Source organism: Capricornis sumatraensis, chromosome 23 (genome assembly GCF_032405125.1).
Source record: "Capricornis sumatraensis isolate serow.1 chromosome 23, serow.2, whole genome shotgun sequence".
Classification (NCBI taxonomy): Eukaryota; Metazoa; Chordata; class Mammalia; order Artiodactyla; family Bovidae; genus Capricornis; species Capricornis sumatraensis.
Genome location: NC_091091.1, coordinates 6,419,552 through 6,432,377, shown reverse-complemented (window position 1 = coordinate 6,432,377; position 12,826 = coordinate 6,419,552). Strand labels below are relative to the sequence as shown.

The following is a 12,826-nucleotide window of genomic DNA, read 5'->3' as shown; positions in this document are numbered from 1 at the left end:
ACCACTAGTGGAGCAGGGCTTAAGCCTAGATCCTGTGAATTCAAAAGGAAAAGCCTTCCTAGGAAAAACTGCTAATTTATCAGTTGGGAATTTCACACAAGATTTTCTTCTTATAGGACTTAGAATAGAAAAAACAAGCATTGTAACTTTTTCTCTTTATGAAATATAAAGCTCCAAATTAGGATTCACTAATTTAGAGCCCATTAGCTAAATCAGCCTTACCTGCTCTTGAAAATAAAGTTTTATTTACAACAGGATTTTGCTATGATGATTACTAATTATTTTTAACATTTAAATATTTTAATAACAAAATTAATTTAACAAAACAGCAAAATTTAAATAATATCACTAAAAGTACAAATATTATTTTTAATTTATTATTAGTAAACTGTTAATATATCCCTTTATAGAAAATTCCCTGAGCTTCCCAACTCTAAAGCAAAATGCAGATAAAAATGATCAACGATAATGTGTTTATTGATTTGCTTTTCAACTCCACCTTTCCTCTCAACACTAAGTCTTATGAAGATTTAAGACAATATAAGTGCTGGCTTTTATTTTTTATTGTTTCCTAGATTTTCTTCTGGAGTGATTTTATAATTCTTACCCCAGAAATACACATTTTGGCTAGATTTCTAAAGTATGTTTTGTAAGCTCTGTTCCAGGAGCTATAGATTAATTACACAGACTCATTTCAGATGTTTTGTAAATTTTTCATGGAACTATTAGGCTCCTCCACACCAAAGCAATAACTACATCAATAAAGTCAATAAAGTCCTAATTTCACTGAATTTTCATATTGTATTTAGAAAATAAGAAGCATTTGACCAACTCTGAGACCTAAGTTACCAATTCTGATTTATATTATAACAATATTTCTAAATTATTTTATCTATATTTTTGAAAATGCCATTTCCACAGATTATTACCATTTAAATTTTAGAATCCCAAGCATCTTTTATTTATATGAGCTTCATGGTGAAGTGAAAAGAACAAGGAGGAAGACACAAAATGCAAACAATTCTTAGCTTCTTTAGACACTATTGCCAATCATTTGTATGTTATAATAAGATCTCCTTAACCTTACCCTCACAGCTATTTCTCCTATGCCTTAATCTCAAGAATTTGTAACAGAAAAACAATGCTCATAAAGAGATAAATACTAAGATGCTTCAAAACGCAAACATCTGAGGCCACTGGTAAGGGGCACAGATTCCCATTATGGGAGAATTTGCTGAATATTTTAATATAATTAAAAATATATGTGTTTCATAGCAAAAGATCATTTGGTTACTTCTATAAGCATTACAAAGCAAAGTAATAAAAAAAAAAAAAAAAAAAGAGCTACTTAAGCCAGTTCCAAGAAAGTGGGAAGTAATTATTATCATTCCTATAGCAGCTAACATTTACTCTTTGAGCATTCTATTTTCCAGGCATCATGCTCTTAGTTATCAGAGGACATTGATACCTTATGAAAAATCTTCCCAATTGTGCATGGATTTATTAGATCATTACATTTTTCTTTAATCTACTCTCCCATTTTGTGCTGATTTTGTGCTTATCAGGAACACTTTGGATTATGATCTGGCCACTTCCCTAGTGGTTCAGCAGAAAAGAATCCACCTGCAATGCAGGAGATGCAGGAGAAGTGAGTTTGATCCCTGGGTCAGTAAGATCCTTGGAGGAGGAAATGGCAACCCTCCTGTATTCTTGCCTGGAAAGTCCCATGGAGAGCAGGAGCCTGACAGGCTAAAGTCTGGGGTCTCAAGAGTCAGACACAGCTGAGCGACTGAAAGCACATACAAAGGAGAAAAATAAAAGTGAGGATCATATGGAGTTTGTTTTCCCATCTTAAGATAGAGATGTCTCAGGAAATACAGAAGATGCCTTTGAAGGTGAGGCGACTTATCTAAGAATACCTACAGGAAACATATATATTGGTTAGTCTGATCATTGAAATAATAAAGTCCTATTTTTAAGTACCACGTTGGCACCCCTCCTGTCTAGTTCGTCTAGGTGTATGCTTTCATTATGCCCTCCATTCTCTCACCCCCAGCCCTGGGACATGGAGCATTTGGGGCTTCATGGTGCTGAATCAGATCTAACAGTCTTTATTGCTACTTCCATCTTCTATCTACTAAAGTTGATTTTGAGAGGAATCATAATGACTACAAACTATATGATTCCAAGGATATGATCTTCTGGAAAAGATATAACTATGGAGACAGTAAAGTGATCACTGATTTTTGGGGGTTCGTGGGAAAGGTTTGAATAGTTGGAGCATGGAGGATTTTTTAGAGTAGTGAATCTATTCCATATGATATTACAATGATAGATACAGTAGTCCAAGACACAGAATATACAACCAAGAGTGAACACTATGTAGACTATGGATTTTAGATGATTATGATATGTCAACATAGGTTTATTTATTGTAACAAATGTACTATGGTGCAAGATATGGATAGTGAGGGAAGCTATGTGTGAGGGGGCGTGGAAGAAGAAGTATATGGGCATTCTCTGTGTCTTCTGCTCTATTTTACAATGACATAAAACTTCATGGACAAAGTCTCCTTTTAAAAAGGGATCCAAAATTTTTGTCCTTAAAAATCTCTAAATTAACACATATTATAGAAAACAAACAAGAAAAGACATCTTGTAAAAGGGAATCTGGCATGTACCTGCTATGCTTACTGCACTGGTAAATTTAGGTTTACTTATGTGCTTAGTCACTCAGTCATGCCTGACTCTTTGCGACCCTTTGGACTGTAGCCTGACAGGTTCCTGTGTCCAAGGGATTTTTCAAGCAAGAATTGTGGAGCAGGGTTGCCATTTTCCTCCTCCAGGGTATCTTCCCAGTCCAGGGATCAAAGTATCTGAGTCATTGTGTCTCCTGCATTGCAGGTAGGTTCTTTACCCACTGAGCCATAAGGGGAGTCCCACAAATTTATGTTTAATTCTATCTAAAGGAACACAAGATCGACATCAAACTAGTTTGCTTGAATCCATAATCCATAATCTGACCTCCATTACTAAACTATATTCTTTGAATAGAACATGCCAAAACTCTGAGATCTCTATGCCTTACCCTACTGACTTTGGGTCACTAACTTCATTTGCATAGAATATCTATTGCTCATTGAATGTTCATAATTTTCATAGTCCTAGAAGAGTCCTAGATGGCTTATATTATTTAGTTCTCACAATATTCTATGAAAGGAGTTTTATCTTGTCAACAAATGGTGAAATTGAGTCCGGGGAAGATTAAACTATTTGCCCAAGCTTTTGTTTCAAAGACAATATTATATGAAGTCAAAACTTCTTTCAAAGATGCATGATTTTTCTTTTTAAAATCTTCATATCTATGTAAGAGGAATAAATCATATAATTGCTATGAAATTATACTTTTACATTGCCATTTTCATTTTTTATAAATTTTGTCTCAGAACATCATGATTTTGCTTGCACAAAACTTTCATTCAGGAAAATGCATCAGATGCTTACTATATAACTGGAATTATACTAGTGAAAAGTAGATTTCCTGTCTTTATAAAGCATATGTTAAGTTGATATATAATATAAATATTAAATATGCTTTGAACAAAAGCAGGTGTTGAAAAGAGTGTCATCTCTTTTGGATGGTGTAATCAGAAAAAGCCTGTTCCAATAGAAGGCATTAAAACAGCTAAGAAAGGAGCACAATTCTAACTTTTTTCAGGTGTAATCAGCTACTATTTAATAAAAGTGAAGAGTATATAAACCACTTTTACAGAAGTAAACAAGATACTCTCTGATCGCTATTTCATGCTTAAATGTTGACAATCACCTCTTTCATAGGATGTTTTATGTGGCAAAGAAAGGATAAATTTTGTGAAGCACCAGGAAGTAATTCTTGCAAAGCACATATGCCCTTATTATAGGAGAGTCACTCATGTCTTAATCCAGTGCCTATTGTATTTTATTTGACACATAGTTAGTAGCAGGTTAACTATCTGACCATCTACAGTTTCTTCTGACAACACAGAAATATAAAGATGTTTTACTTGAAATAGGCAAATTGACAGTAATTGACATCTGTCAACTTGAATTCAATAGAAGACAAGGAATAACTAATAAGTATCACTATAAAATTATTAAATGATACAAGCTAGGTTAGGGTAGTTAAGGGTGAAATAGTAAAGACTTGATAATATTCCTTGATACTATTTAGAATATTAGGAAATTGTGAATTAATAATCACAGTTTTGAGACAACACTAACATATTCAGCCATGTAGAGTATACACTGTTAAAAAGGTAGAGGGACATGACATGTATTTTAGAATGAAAATATGAAAGAATTAACATTCTTTAAAAATTATAAAAGAATAAGTTTTAGCCATTTAGACACATCACTCTGAGAAACAGCATTTCCTGGACTAGCTGGATTGCTGAGATAATGAGCTTTTTGAAGACTCTGGAGCCACAAAATAAAGATATGTACTTTAATAGTTATGCTTATTTCTTATGTACAGTGTTTTGAGTTTATGTTGACCCATCAGTCAGTACATTCTGAATAATAAGATCTCACATCTAATTTTCATTCTTATTTGAGGAATCTTAGATCATCACAAACTTCAAATGAAGTTACATGTTTCAATAAAAGAATGACCTAAATTTAACTTTGAGAAGGTATTTTAAAAAAATGTGCCTTTAGTCTGAACATTGTAATAATCAAACTGACCTAATTCAGTAAAAGCCTGTAGCCATATGAAAACAAATATGTAAGTGAAGGAAAACTCTTACCCTGTAAGGTCTTCTATCTTTTTTTCCACTAGAGTAGGGGGCACATTAGAAACAATGACTTGCATATCCAGCTGATTGACCACAGAGACCTGAAAGACAAAAATATAACTCATTTGGCTTTTACTCGTTAACATTTCTATAATCAAATTAACATTTTTCTTTCCTACTATGCAAAGACATAGTGGTTTCCAATTTAAGCATAAATGGTATTTCTAACTACATCATCTCTGTTATATATGTTGGAACAGGTTGGGAATGACAGAATAGTTGCTTACTTAGATGTTATAGAAGCCTAAGTGACTTCGACTATTGTTGGTTTTGCATTTGTTTTCTTGACTTTCAAAAGAGCATAAACAAACGTGGTTTTGTACATTTTTTAAAAAACTTGGTTATTTAAGAACTCTCAGGAAAATGGAAAACTAAGCTTTTAGATTTTATAAATCCTAAGAGATACTTTATTCATTGTCATTAAGAATCTGGGACATGGAGAGTTAGAATAGTTCATTCCATGAGATCACCAACTAGAGAATCATGTCTGCACTAGCCAACTTGGTGTAGATAAAGAGGTATGCACATCTAAACTCGGGCTTCCCTGGTGGCTCACTGGTAAAGGATACACCTGCCAATGCGGGAGACACAGATCTGATCTCTGGGTCTTGAAGATCCTCTGGAGGAGGAAATGGCAACCCACTCCAGTATTCTTGTCTGGGAAATCCCACAGACAGAGAAGCCTGGTGGACTATAGTCCACTAGATCACAAACACTAGATCACACGACTTAGTGACTAAAACAATGACAATACATAAAAACTTCAGATGGGGCTGAAATAAGCTAATTCAACACTGTTTATGAATCCATTCTTTCATGTGATATTTAGAGTCCCTTCTATGTTCTTATTTAGAAAAATGGAAGAAAAATAATAGCATTTATTCTCTGCTAACAATACATGTTTTCCTGTTTCACTTAAAAGTACAGGAATCAATGGGCTTCCCAGGTAAAGAACCTGCCTGCCAACACAGGAGATTGAAAAGACATGGGTTCGTTCCCTGGGTCAGGAAGATTCCCCTGGAGCAGGGCTTGGCAACTCACTCTAGTATTTTTGCCAGGAGAATCCCATGGACAGAGGAGCCCAGTGGGCTACTGTCTATAGGGTTGCAAAGAGTTGAACAGAACTGAAAGTACTTAACATATGCATACACACAGGAATTGACACTGATTTAATTCTATAAATCATTGTATCCAGTAGTCACAGCATCATTCCATTGTTTAAATATGAAAATTTTTTAAATATTCAGTTTTAAAATATGTCTCTAATAAAACAAAGAGACATTAATATCTTGGTCCCAATTAAACACAGGCTCCAGAACATGTGCTCTTTTATTACCCAGACATTAAAAAAATGTACCGTCCTACATGTATATTATACACAAGTGCTGTTGGTCAGTTACCCAGTTGTGTCTGACTCTTTGCGACCCCATGGACTGCAGCAGGCCAGGCCTACCTGTTCCTCACCATCTCCCAGAGTTTGCCCAAGTTCATGTTCATTGCATTGGTGATGCTGTTCAGCCATCTCATCCTCTGATGCCCTCTTCTCCCTTTCTGCCCTCGATCTTTCCAAGCATCAGGGTCTTTCCCAATGAGTTGCCAGTTTGCATCACATGACCAAAATACTGGAGCTTCAGCTTCAGCATCAGTCCTTGCCAGTGAATATTCAGGGTTGATCTTCCTTAAGATTGACTAATTTGATCTCCTTGCTGTCCCAGGGACTTTCAGGAGTCTCTCCAGCACCACAGTTCAAAGACATCAATTATTTGGCATTCTGCCTTCTTTACAGTCCAATTCACACAACCATACATGACCACTGGGAAGACCATAGCCTTGACTATATAAACCTTTATCAGCAGAGTAACGTCTTTGCTTTTCAACATGCTGTCTAGGTTTGTGATTGTTTTCCTGCCAAGAAGCAATTGTCTTCTGATTTCTTGGCTGCAGTCACAGTCTGCAGTGATTTGGAACCCAAGAGGAGGAAATTTGTCACTACTTCATCTTTACTCCTTCTATTTGCCATGCAGTAATGGCAGTTTGCAATATTAAATTTTAAAATTAAAAATATGTATCTAATATTATACACAATTAAAATTTTGTAAATGCATATACCCCAGAACTATTAATTTAATACTCTGGATTAGGCATATTTAGCACTATATATCTGAATATAATTTTGCTAGGGAATAACCATGTCTTGGGCTTCTCTGATAGCTCAGTTGGTAAAGAATCCACCCTCAATGCAGGAGACCCTGTTTGATTCCTGGGTTGGGAAGATCCATGGAGAAAGGATAGGCTACTCCAGTATTCTTGGGCTTCCCTGGTGGCTCAGCTGGTAAAGAATCTACTTGCAATGAGGGAGAACTGGGTTTGATCCTGGGCTTGGGAAGATTCCCTGGAGTAGGGAAAGGCTACCCACTCCAGTATTCTGGCCTGGAGAATGCCATAGACTATAGAGTACTTGGGGTCACAAAGAGTCAGACACCACTGAGCGACTTTCACTTTCAACCTCATGTTTACATATATTTTTTATATAAGCCCCAAGTTCTCTGCATATAGTTGACCATAGATGGCCTATCAGAAGTCATAAGCTCAAACGTCTTCAGGGACAAGGCAGATAACCTAAATGAGGAAAGCTGTCAAAAGTATGAAATAATAGGGAGAACTGGCAGTCTCTCAAATCAGAGAGCATATTACTCTGAAGAACTCAGCTACTGCTCATCTCTACCGAATATTGTGATGTGGATAAATAGGTCCAGATCTGCTGGAGTTTTCCATCTTTCAAGGAAAGAGATAAGATGTGAAATATTTACAACTAATTTGAAATTTTTCAAACCATAATGTGGGCCTAATAATTCATGTGTGCAGATAGACTATATTGAGCCAGGAGTCTATCTTATTATCACCTATCAATCAGCGAGTTGCTAACACTGGCAGTTCCAACCTGTATCTCTAACTCATTATAGGTATCTGGGATCAAATGTTTAAATTTTCCTTAAACACGTACATGAATCTTGAATGTGTCCTCACACACACACACACAAATCTAAGTTCATTAGAAAAAGGGGATTATCACAGTTTTTTTGTAACTCTATTTTATCTTTTTGCATCACTCCTGAATTAAAAGGACTAACATTACATATTACATAGAACATTTTTTTTGTTATTTGTTTTGCTTTCTGTTTTAGTTTTGAGTAGTAAAGATAGATGATAAAAATCTCTAGAAAAATCTATATGAGTTTTGTGAAACTGTGTTTCCTTTATTCCTTCCTTCCCTCTCTTTCTTCTTTCCTTCCATCTCTTTCTTCTTTCCTTCCCTCTCTTTCTTCTTTCCTTCCCTCTCTTTCTTCCTTCCTCTCTTCCTCCCTTCCTTTTTCCTCTTTCAATATTGGGTGAGAGAATGTTAAAAAAAAAAAAAATGATCCAAAACAAAAAGCCTGAAACAAATAGTAATCGTGGACTCTTTTCTAAATAAGATCAGAATTCTCAGCTGCTTTTGGAGTTTGATGGAACCATATGATGATGAAGTTCTGACCAATGGAAGTCAGTGCAAAAGAAGAAACAGATACTCTGTAATCTATCCCATGTGTCAACCTTCCCTTTCTTTGGCAGTATCTGTTTGAATAAAGAAGCCATAAAGCAGGACACAGACACATGATGGAAGGGAACTGAGCCACTGAATCTCAATTTGCAAGAGCTGTCAAGAACATCAGCCAACCATATATGCTCTCATTGTTGGGTCATGCAAAAACAAACCTTGTTAGTTTAAACCACTGAAATTTTGGAGTTTTCTGTTACACAGTCAGCCTATCAAAACCAACACCAGGGATTAATTACACATGGTTGAGCGATTTCCACTAATTGTAGATCAATGAAACACTAGAATGTGTTATTCAGTATGGGGTAAAGGTAAAATTTCCCTTTGCATAAATAAGTTCTAAGCTTTGAAGGTTGTTTTACAAGTAAAGTGTTGGAATGCAGTCAATTCATGTGCTGGGTACTCTATTTAGAAGCAATATTTGGCCTTGAAGTTATAAGTAACTCTATCATTTATGTTTAAAAGACTGTCAGTACTTTCTCTTTATTCAGAAGGATAAATTACTTCAAAGAGAATTTTTAATTTGTTAAACAAACTGAATCAAGATTTAAAGTCCTCTGGAATATATACATATTAAGCTTATAATATCTCAAAAAGATTTTTTGAAAATGATTTGAAAACATGATGTTGTACACTTAAAATAAAAAAGTAATGCATTTTTAATTCCGAAAAAATAAAAAGTCAGACTGCATTTAACTCTAGAAGTAACTATCTCAAACATATCTACAAACAGATTTAAAAATTAAAATCTCTGTAAATATATTGACATATACATATTATTTATGTAGAACATATATACTTTGTGCATATGAAGACAACAAGCTATTATAGTTTAAGTTTTGATCTTCCAAAAATTTCCATGTCCTTGAATCATTAGTTTCTTCTATCATCTATAGCAAAGATATTTATGTTTAAGATTATTAGATTTTGTTTATATTACTTTTTCAGTAATGCCTATATGCAAATATTCTTAAAAATGCATTTCAGTTTATTATAGTAAATTTTTTTTAAATTTTGCTTTAAAATTGCTTCATTTAATTATTTATGCCTTAATTACTAATGATACTTTTTCTAAACATCTTTTTTTTTTGGGGGGGGGTTGATTTTTATAATGGATTAAAATTACTAGGTACAATCAAGAGAAAAAAAAAAAGAAAGAAAAAGCTAATATATGTGCAACACATAATTCCAAAAACAAAGATTCTGAATCTTTTAAATTATTTCTCATAAGCTTCTGATAATTCTTTTTTTTTCTATTCACTTCTTTTTTTTTTTTTCATTTTTTCTTCTAAGCTTTTATTTTTTAATTTTACTTTATTTTACAATAATGTATTGGTTTTGCCATACATCAACATGAATCCACCACAGGTGTACATCAGTTCCCAATCCTGAACCCTTCTCCCACCTCCCTCCCCATACAATCTCTCTGGGTCATCCCAGTGCACCAGCCCCAAGCATCCTGTATCCTGCATCAAACCTAGACTGGTGATTCGTTTCTTATAATACATTATACATGTTTCAATGACATTCTCCCAAATCATCCTACCTTCTCCCTCTCCCACAGAGTCCAAAAGTCTGTTCTATACATCTGTGTCTCTTTTGCTGTCTCGCATACAGGGTTATCGTTATCATCTTTCTAAATTCCTTATATATGTGTTAGTATACAGTATTGGTGTTTTTCTTTCTGGCTTACTTCACTCTGTATCATAGGCTCCAGTTTCAATACAGTCCAATATAAACATAACGTGAGACCAAAAAAAAAAAAAAAAAGCCAGATATGTATAATTTTCAATTTTCTGGTTATCATAATAGAAAAAGAAAAAATAATAAAATTAATTCAAGAATACACTTAACCTAATATAATCAATATATCATCATTAGTCTGTCTAGAAAAAGTGAAAATGTTAGTGAGTCATTCCTGACTGACTCTTGTGACCTCATGGACTGTAGCCTGCCAGGCTCCTTTGTCCATAGAATTTTTCAGGCCAGAATACTGGATTTGGTTGCCATTCCCTTTTCCATGTGATCTTTCTGACTCAGGGATCGAACCCATGTCTCCTGTATGGCAGGTAGATTCTTTACCATCTGAGCCACCAGGGAAGCTAAAAAACTTATTAAGGAGAGTTTTTATATGTTTTTCATATAAAGTCCAGTGTGTATTCTACACAGTATGTCTAAATGCAACCTAACCACATTTCAAGTGCTCAGAAGCCACATATAGCAAAGAGTTAACACAATGGACAGCAAAATTCTAGAGGTTCACATAGTTTCTTGCTTGGTCTGGTCACTGTTTCTTCCTAACTGGTTTCTGGTGCAATCTTACTTTTCTTGAAAAAGAAGCGGTATCTTAAGTACTTTTTTCTTTTCTTTTTTTTTCTTTCAAATGATTGTGTATGTTGTTTGCAAACTCGAAACTCAAGTGGTAGTTTCTTCAAGATTAGTTTCAATGTAAAATCTAAAATCATGTTCAGTTACACTAAAATAACCTTATCTGTCTTGCATTTTGAATGGACCTTTTGCCTATGAATTTTAAAAAACATCTTGCTTTGGTCATTTGGAAAGTATTGGTTCACTGATTATTGCCGGTTTTTCAAATATTGACACATTACATTACACAATACCAAGAAAAAAATCACATTCTTTAATATTACCACTGATCTCATCAGAAAAATCTCTCAGTAAGTAATGGCAAGCTGTCAAACTCACAGTGGTGAACACATGCTTCCCAGTATACTAATTTGTACTTGAAAGCTTGAATGTCATCACTAACAACAAATACTGTCAGTTGTTTTCCTTGAATTGGCAGTCTCACCTCATTTAATTTTTTGTAAATGCCCATCAAAAATTCAAATCTGAATAACCATAGTTTATCTCTAAGTTAATTTTTTTTCAAATAAAAAGCTATTCCTTGAAAAAAGCAGCTAATTCAACTTGCATACAGTTTTTCTCTGAGACAGCATGAAACTTTCATACACATCAGAAGTGCTTTATACCTACTTCTTTTTTTATTATAGAAAATATTGAAAATGTTTTAGTCAAGAGTTGATATTTATTAAAAGTAACACGTTTTACAGCCTAAATAAGGGCATTCTTAGTTGAAACAGGCTTCCTTTTTTTTTTTTTTTTTTTTTCCCCTGTTTATGTATGGCTATGATGCCATAGCCATTTTTGCGGCAGGGCAAAGGCAACATGGTAAAAAGGCAAATCATGTCCTAGTATCTTCATGAAAGGAGCTTTGATCTCATGGACCCTGAAATGATTTGGGGTTTCTCTGGTTCTCATGGTGGAGAAGCAAATGGCAACCATTCTAGTATCCTTGCTTGGAGAATCCCAAGGACAGAGGAGCCTGGCAGACTACAGTCCATAGGGCTGCAAAGAGTCAGACATGACTGAAGTGACTTAGCATGACATACAGGTTTTCATAGACTACCTGTGAGAGCTGCTAACTTACACTGCAAGAGACGGGCCATTCATTCACTGAACACATAGGAATTTACTACTCAATCTACGACAGGAATTATTCTAGGTGCTTGAGATATATTAGGGATTAAATTAAATTAATTTCTTAAAATGTCCTTATAGAGATTTTCTGAGGAAAAAAACACTAATATGATAAGCCCATTATAAAGAAAAAACAGCTAAGTATATAGAGATGCAGTATGTTATAGTATTAACTAGGATGATGAGAGTATGCTTCATTGTGAAATACATTGTTACAAATATTTAGAAGAGATAAGGGAGCTAGTCCTGAACAATACAAGGAAAGAATATTGTAGGTAGTGAAAGTGAAAGTCACTCAGTTGTGTCTGACTCTTTGCAACCCTATGGACTATACAGTCCATAGAATTCTCTAGATCAGAATACTGGAGTGGGTAGCTTTTTCCTTCTCCAGGGGATCTTCCCAACCCAGGGATCGAACCCAGATCTCCAGCATTGCAGGTAGATTCTTTACCAGCTGAGCCACCAGGGAAGCACATTATAAAATTCTCTAAATTGAGAGCATTTTTGACTATTGGAGAAATAGCAAACTGGCCAATATTATCAGGTTTGAAGGAGTTACAGGGAGAAGAGTAGAAAATGGATCATTGGAGGTCAGATTACCAAGGGCCTCATGGTCTTCTATAATCTAAGAATTTCTCTGAAAGAATCAGCTGATATTAGAAAGTTCTAAGCAGATAGATAACAGAACCTGAATTACATTTTAAGATATCACTTTACTTGCTATATTAAAGCCAGACTTTAGCAGGGCAAGAAAGAAAGCATACGAGCAAGTTAGTGAGTTTGTGCAATGATGCAAGTGAGTCATGATGCTTGATCAAACAAACTGTAACAGCAGAAGTATTGAAAAATGTGAAGATAACACACATATGAAGTATATGTATGTTACAGTGTATATATA

The 12,826-nt window shown here is 34.6% G+C and overlaps 1 protein-coding gene across 14 annotated transcripts in view; it reads right to left on the bottom strand.

Annotated features, from left to right (window-relative positions):
* Positions 1–12,826, bottom strand: part of PCDH15 (protocadherin related 15) — an 874,382-nt gene that overhangs the window by 60,163 nt on the left and 801,393 nt on the right. For all 14 annotated transcript variants that reach the window (XM_068961317.1, XM_068961319.1, XM_068961315.1 and 11 more), the window contains one exon: positions 4,785–4,873. In XM_068961317.1, coding sequence (XP_068817418.1) covers positions 4,785–4,873 — 89 coding nt within the window. The remainder of the gene's footprint in view (positions 1–4,784; positions 4,874–12,826) is intronic.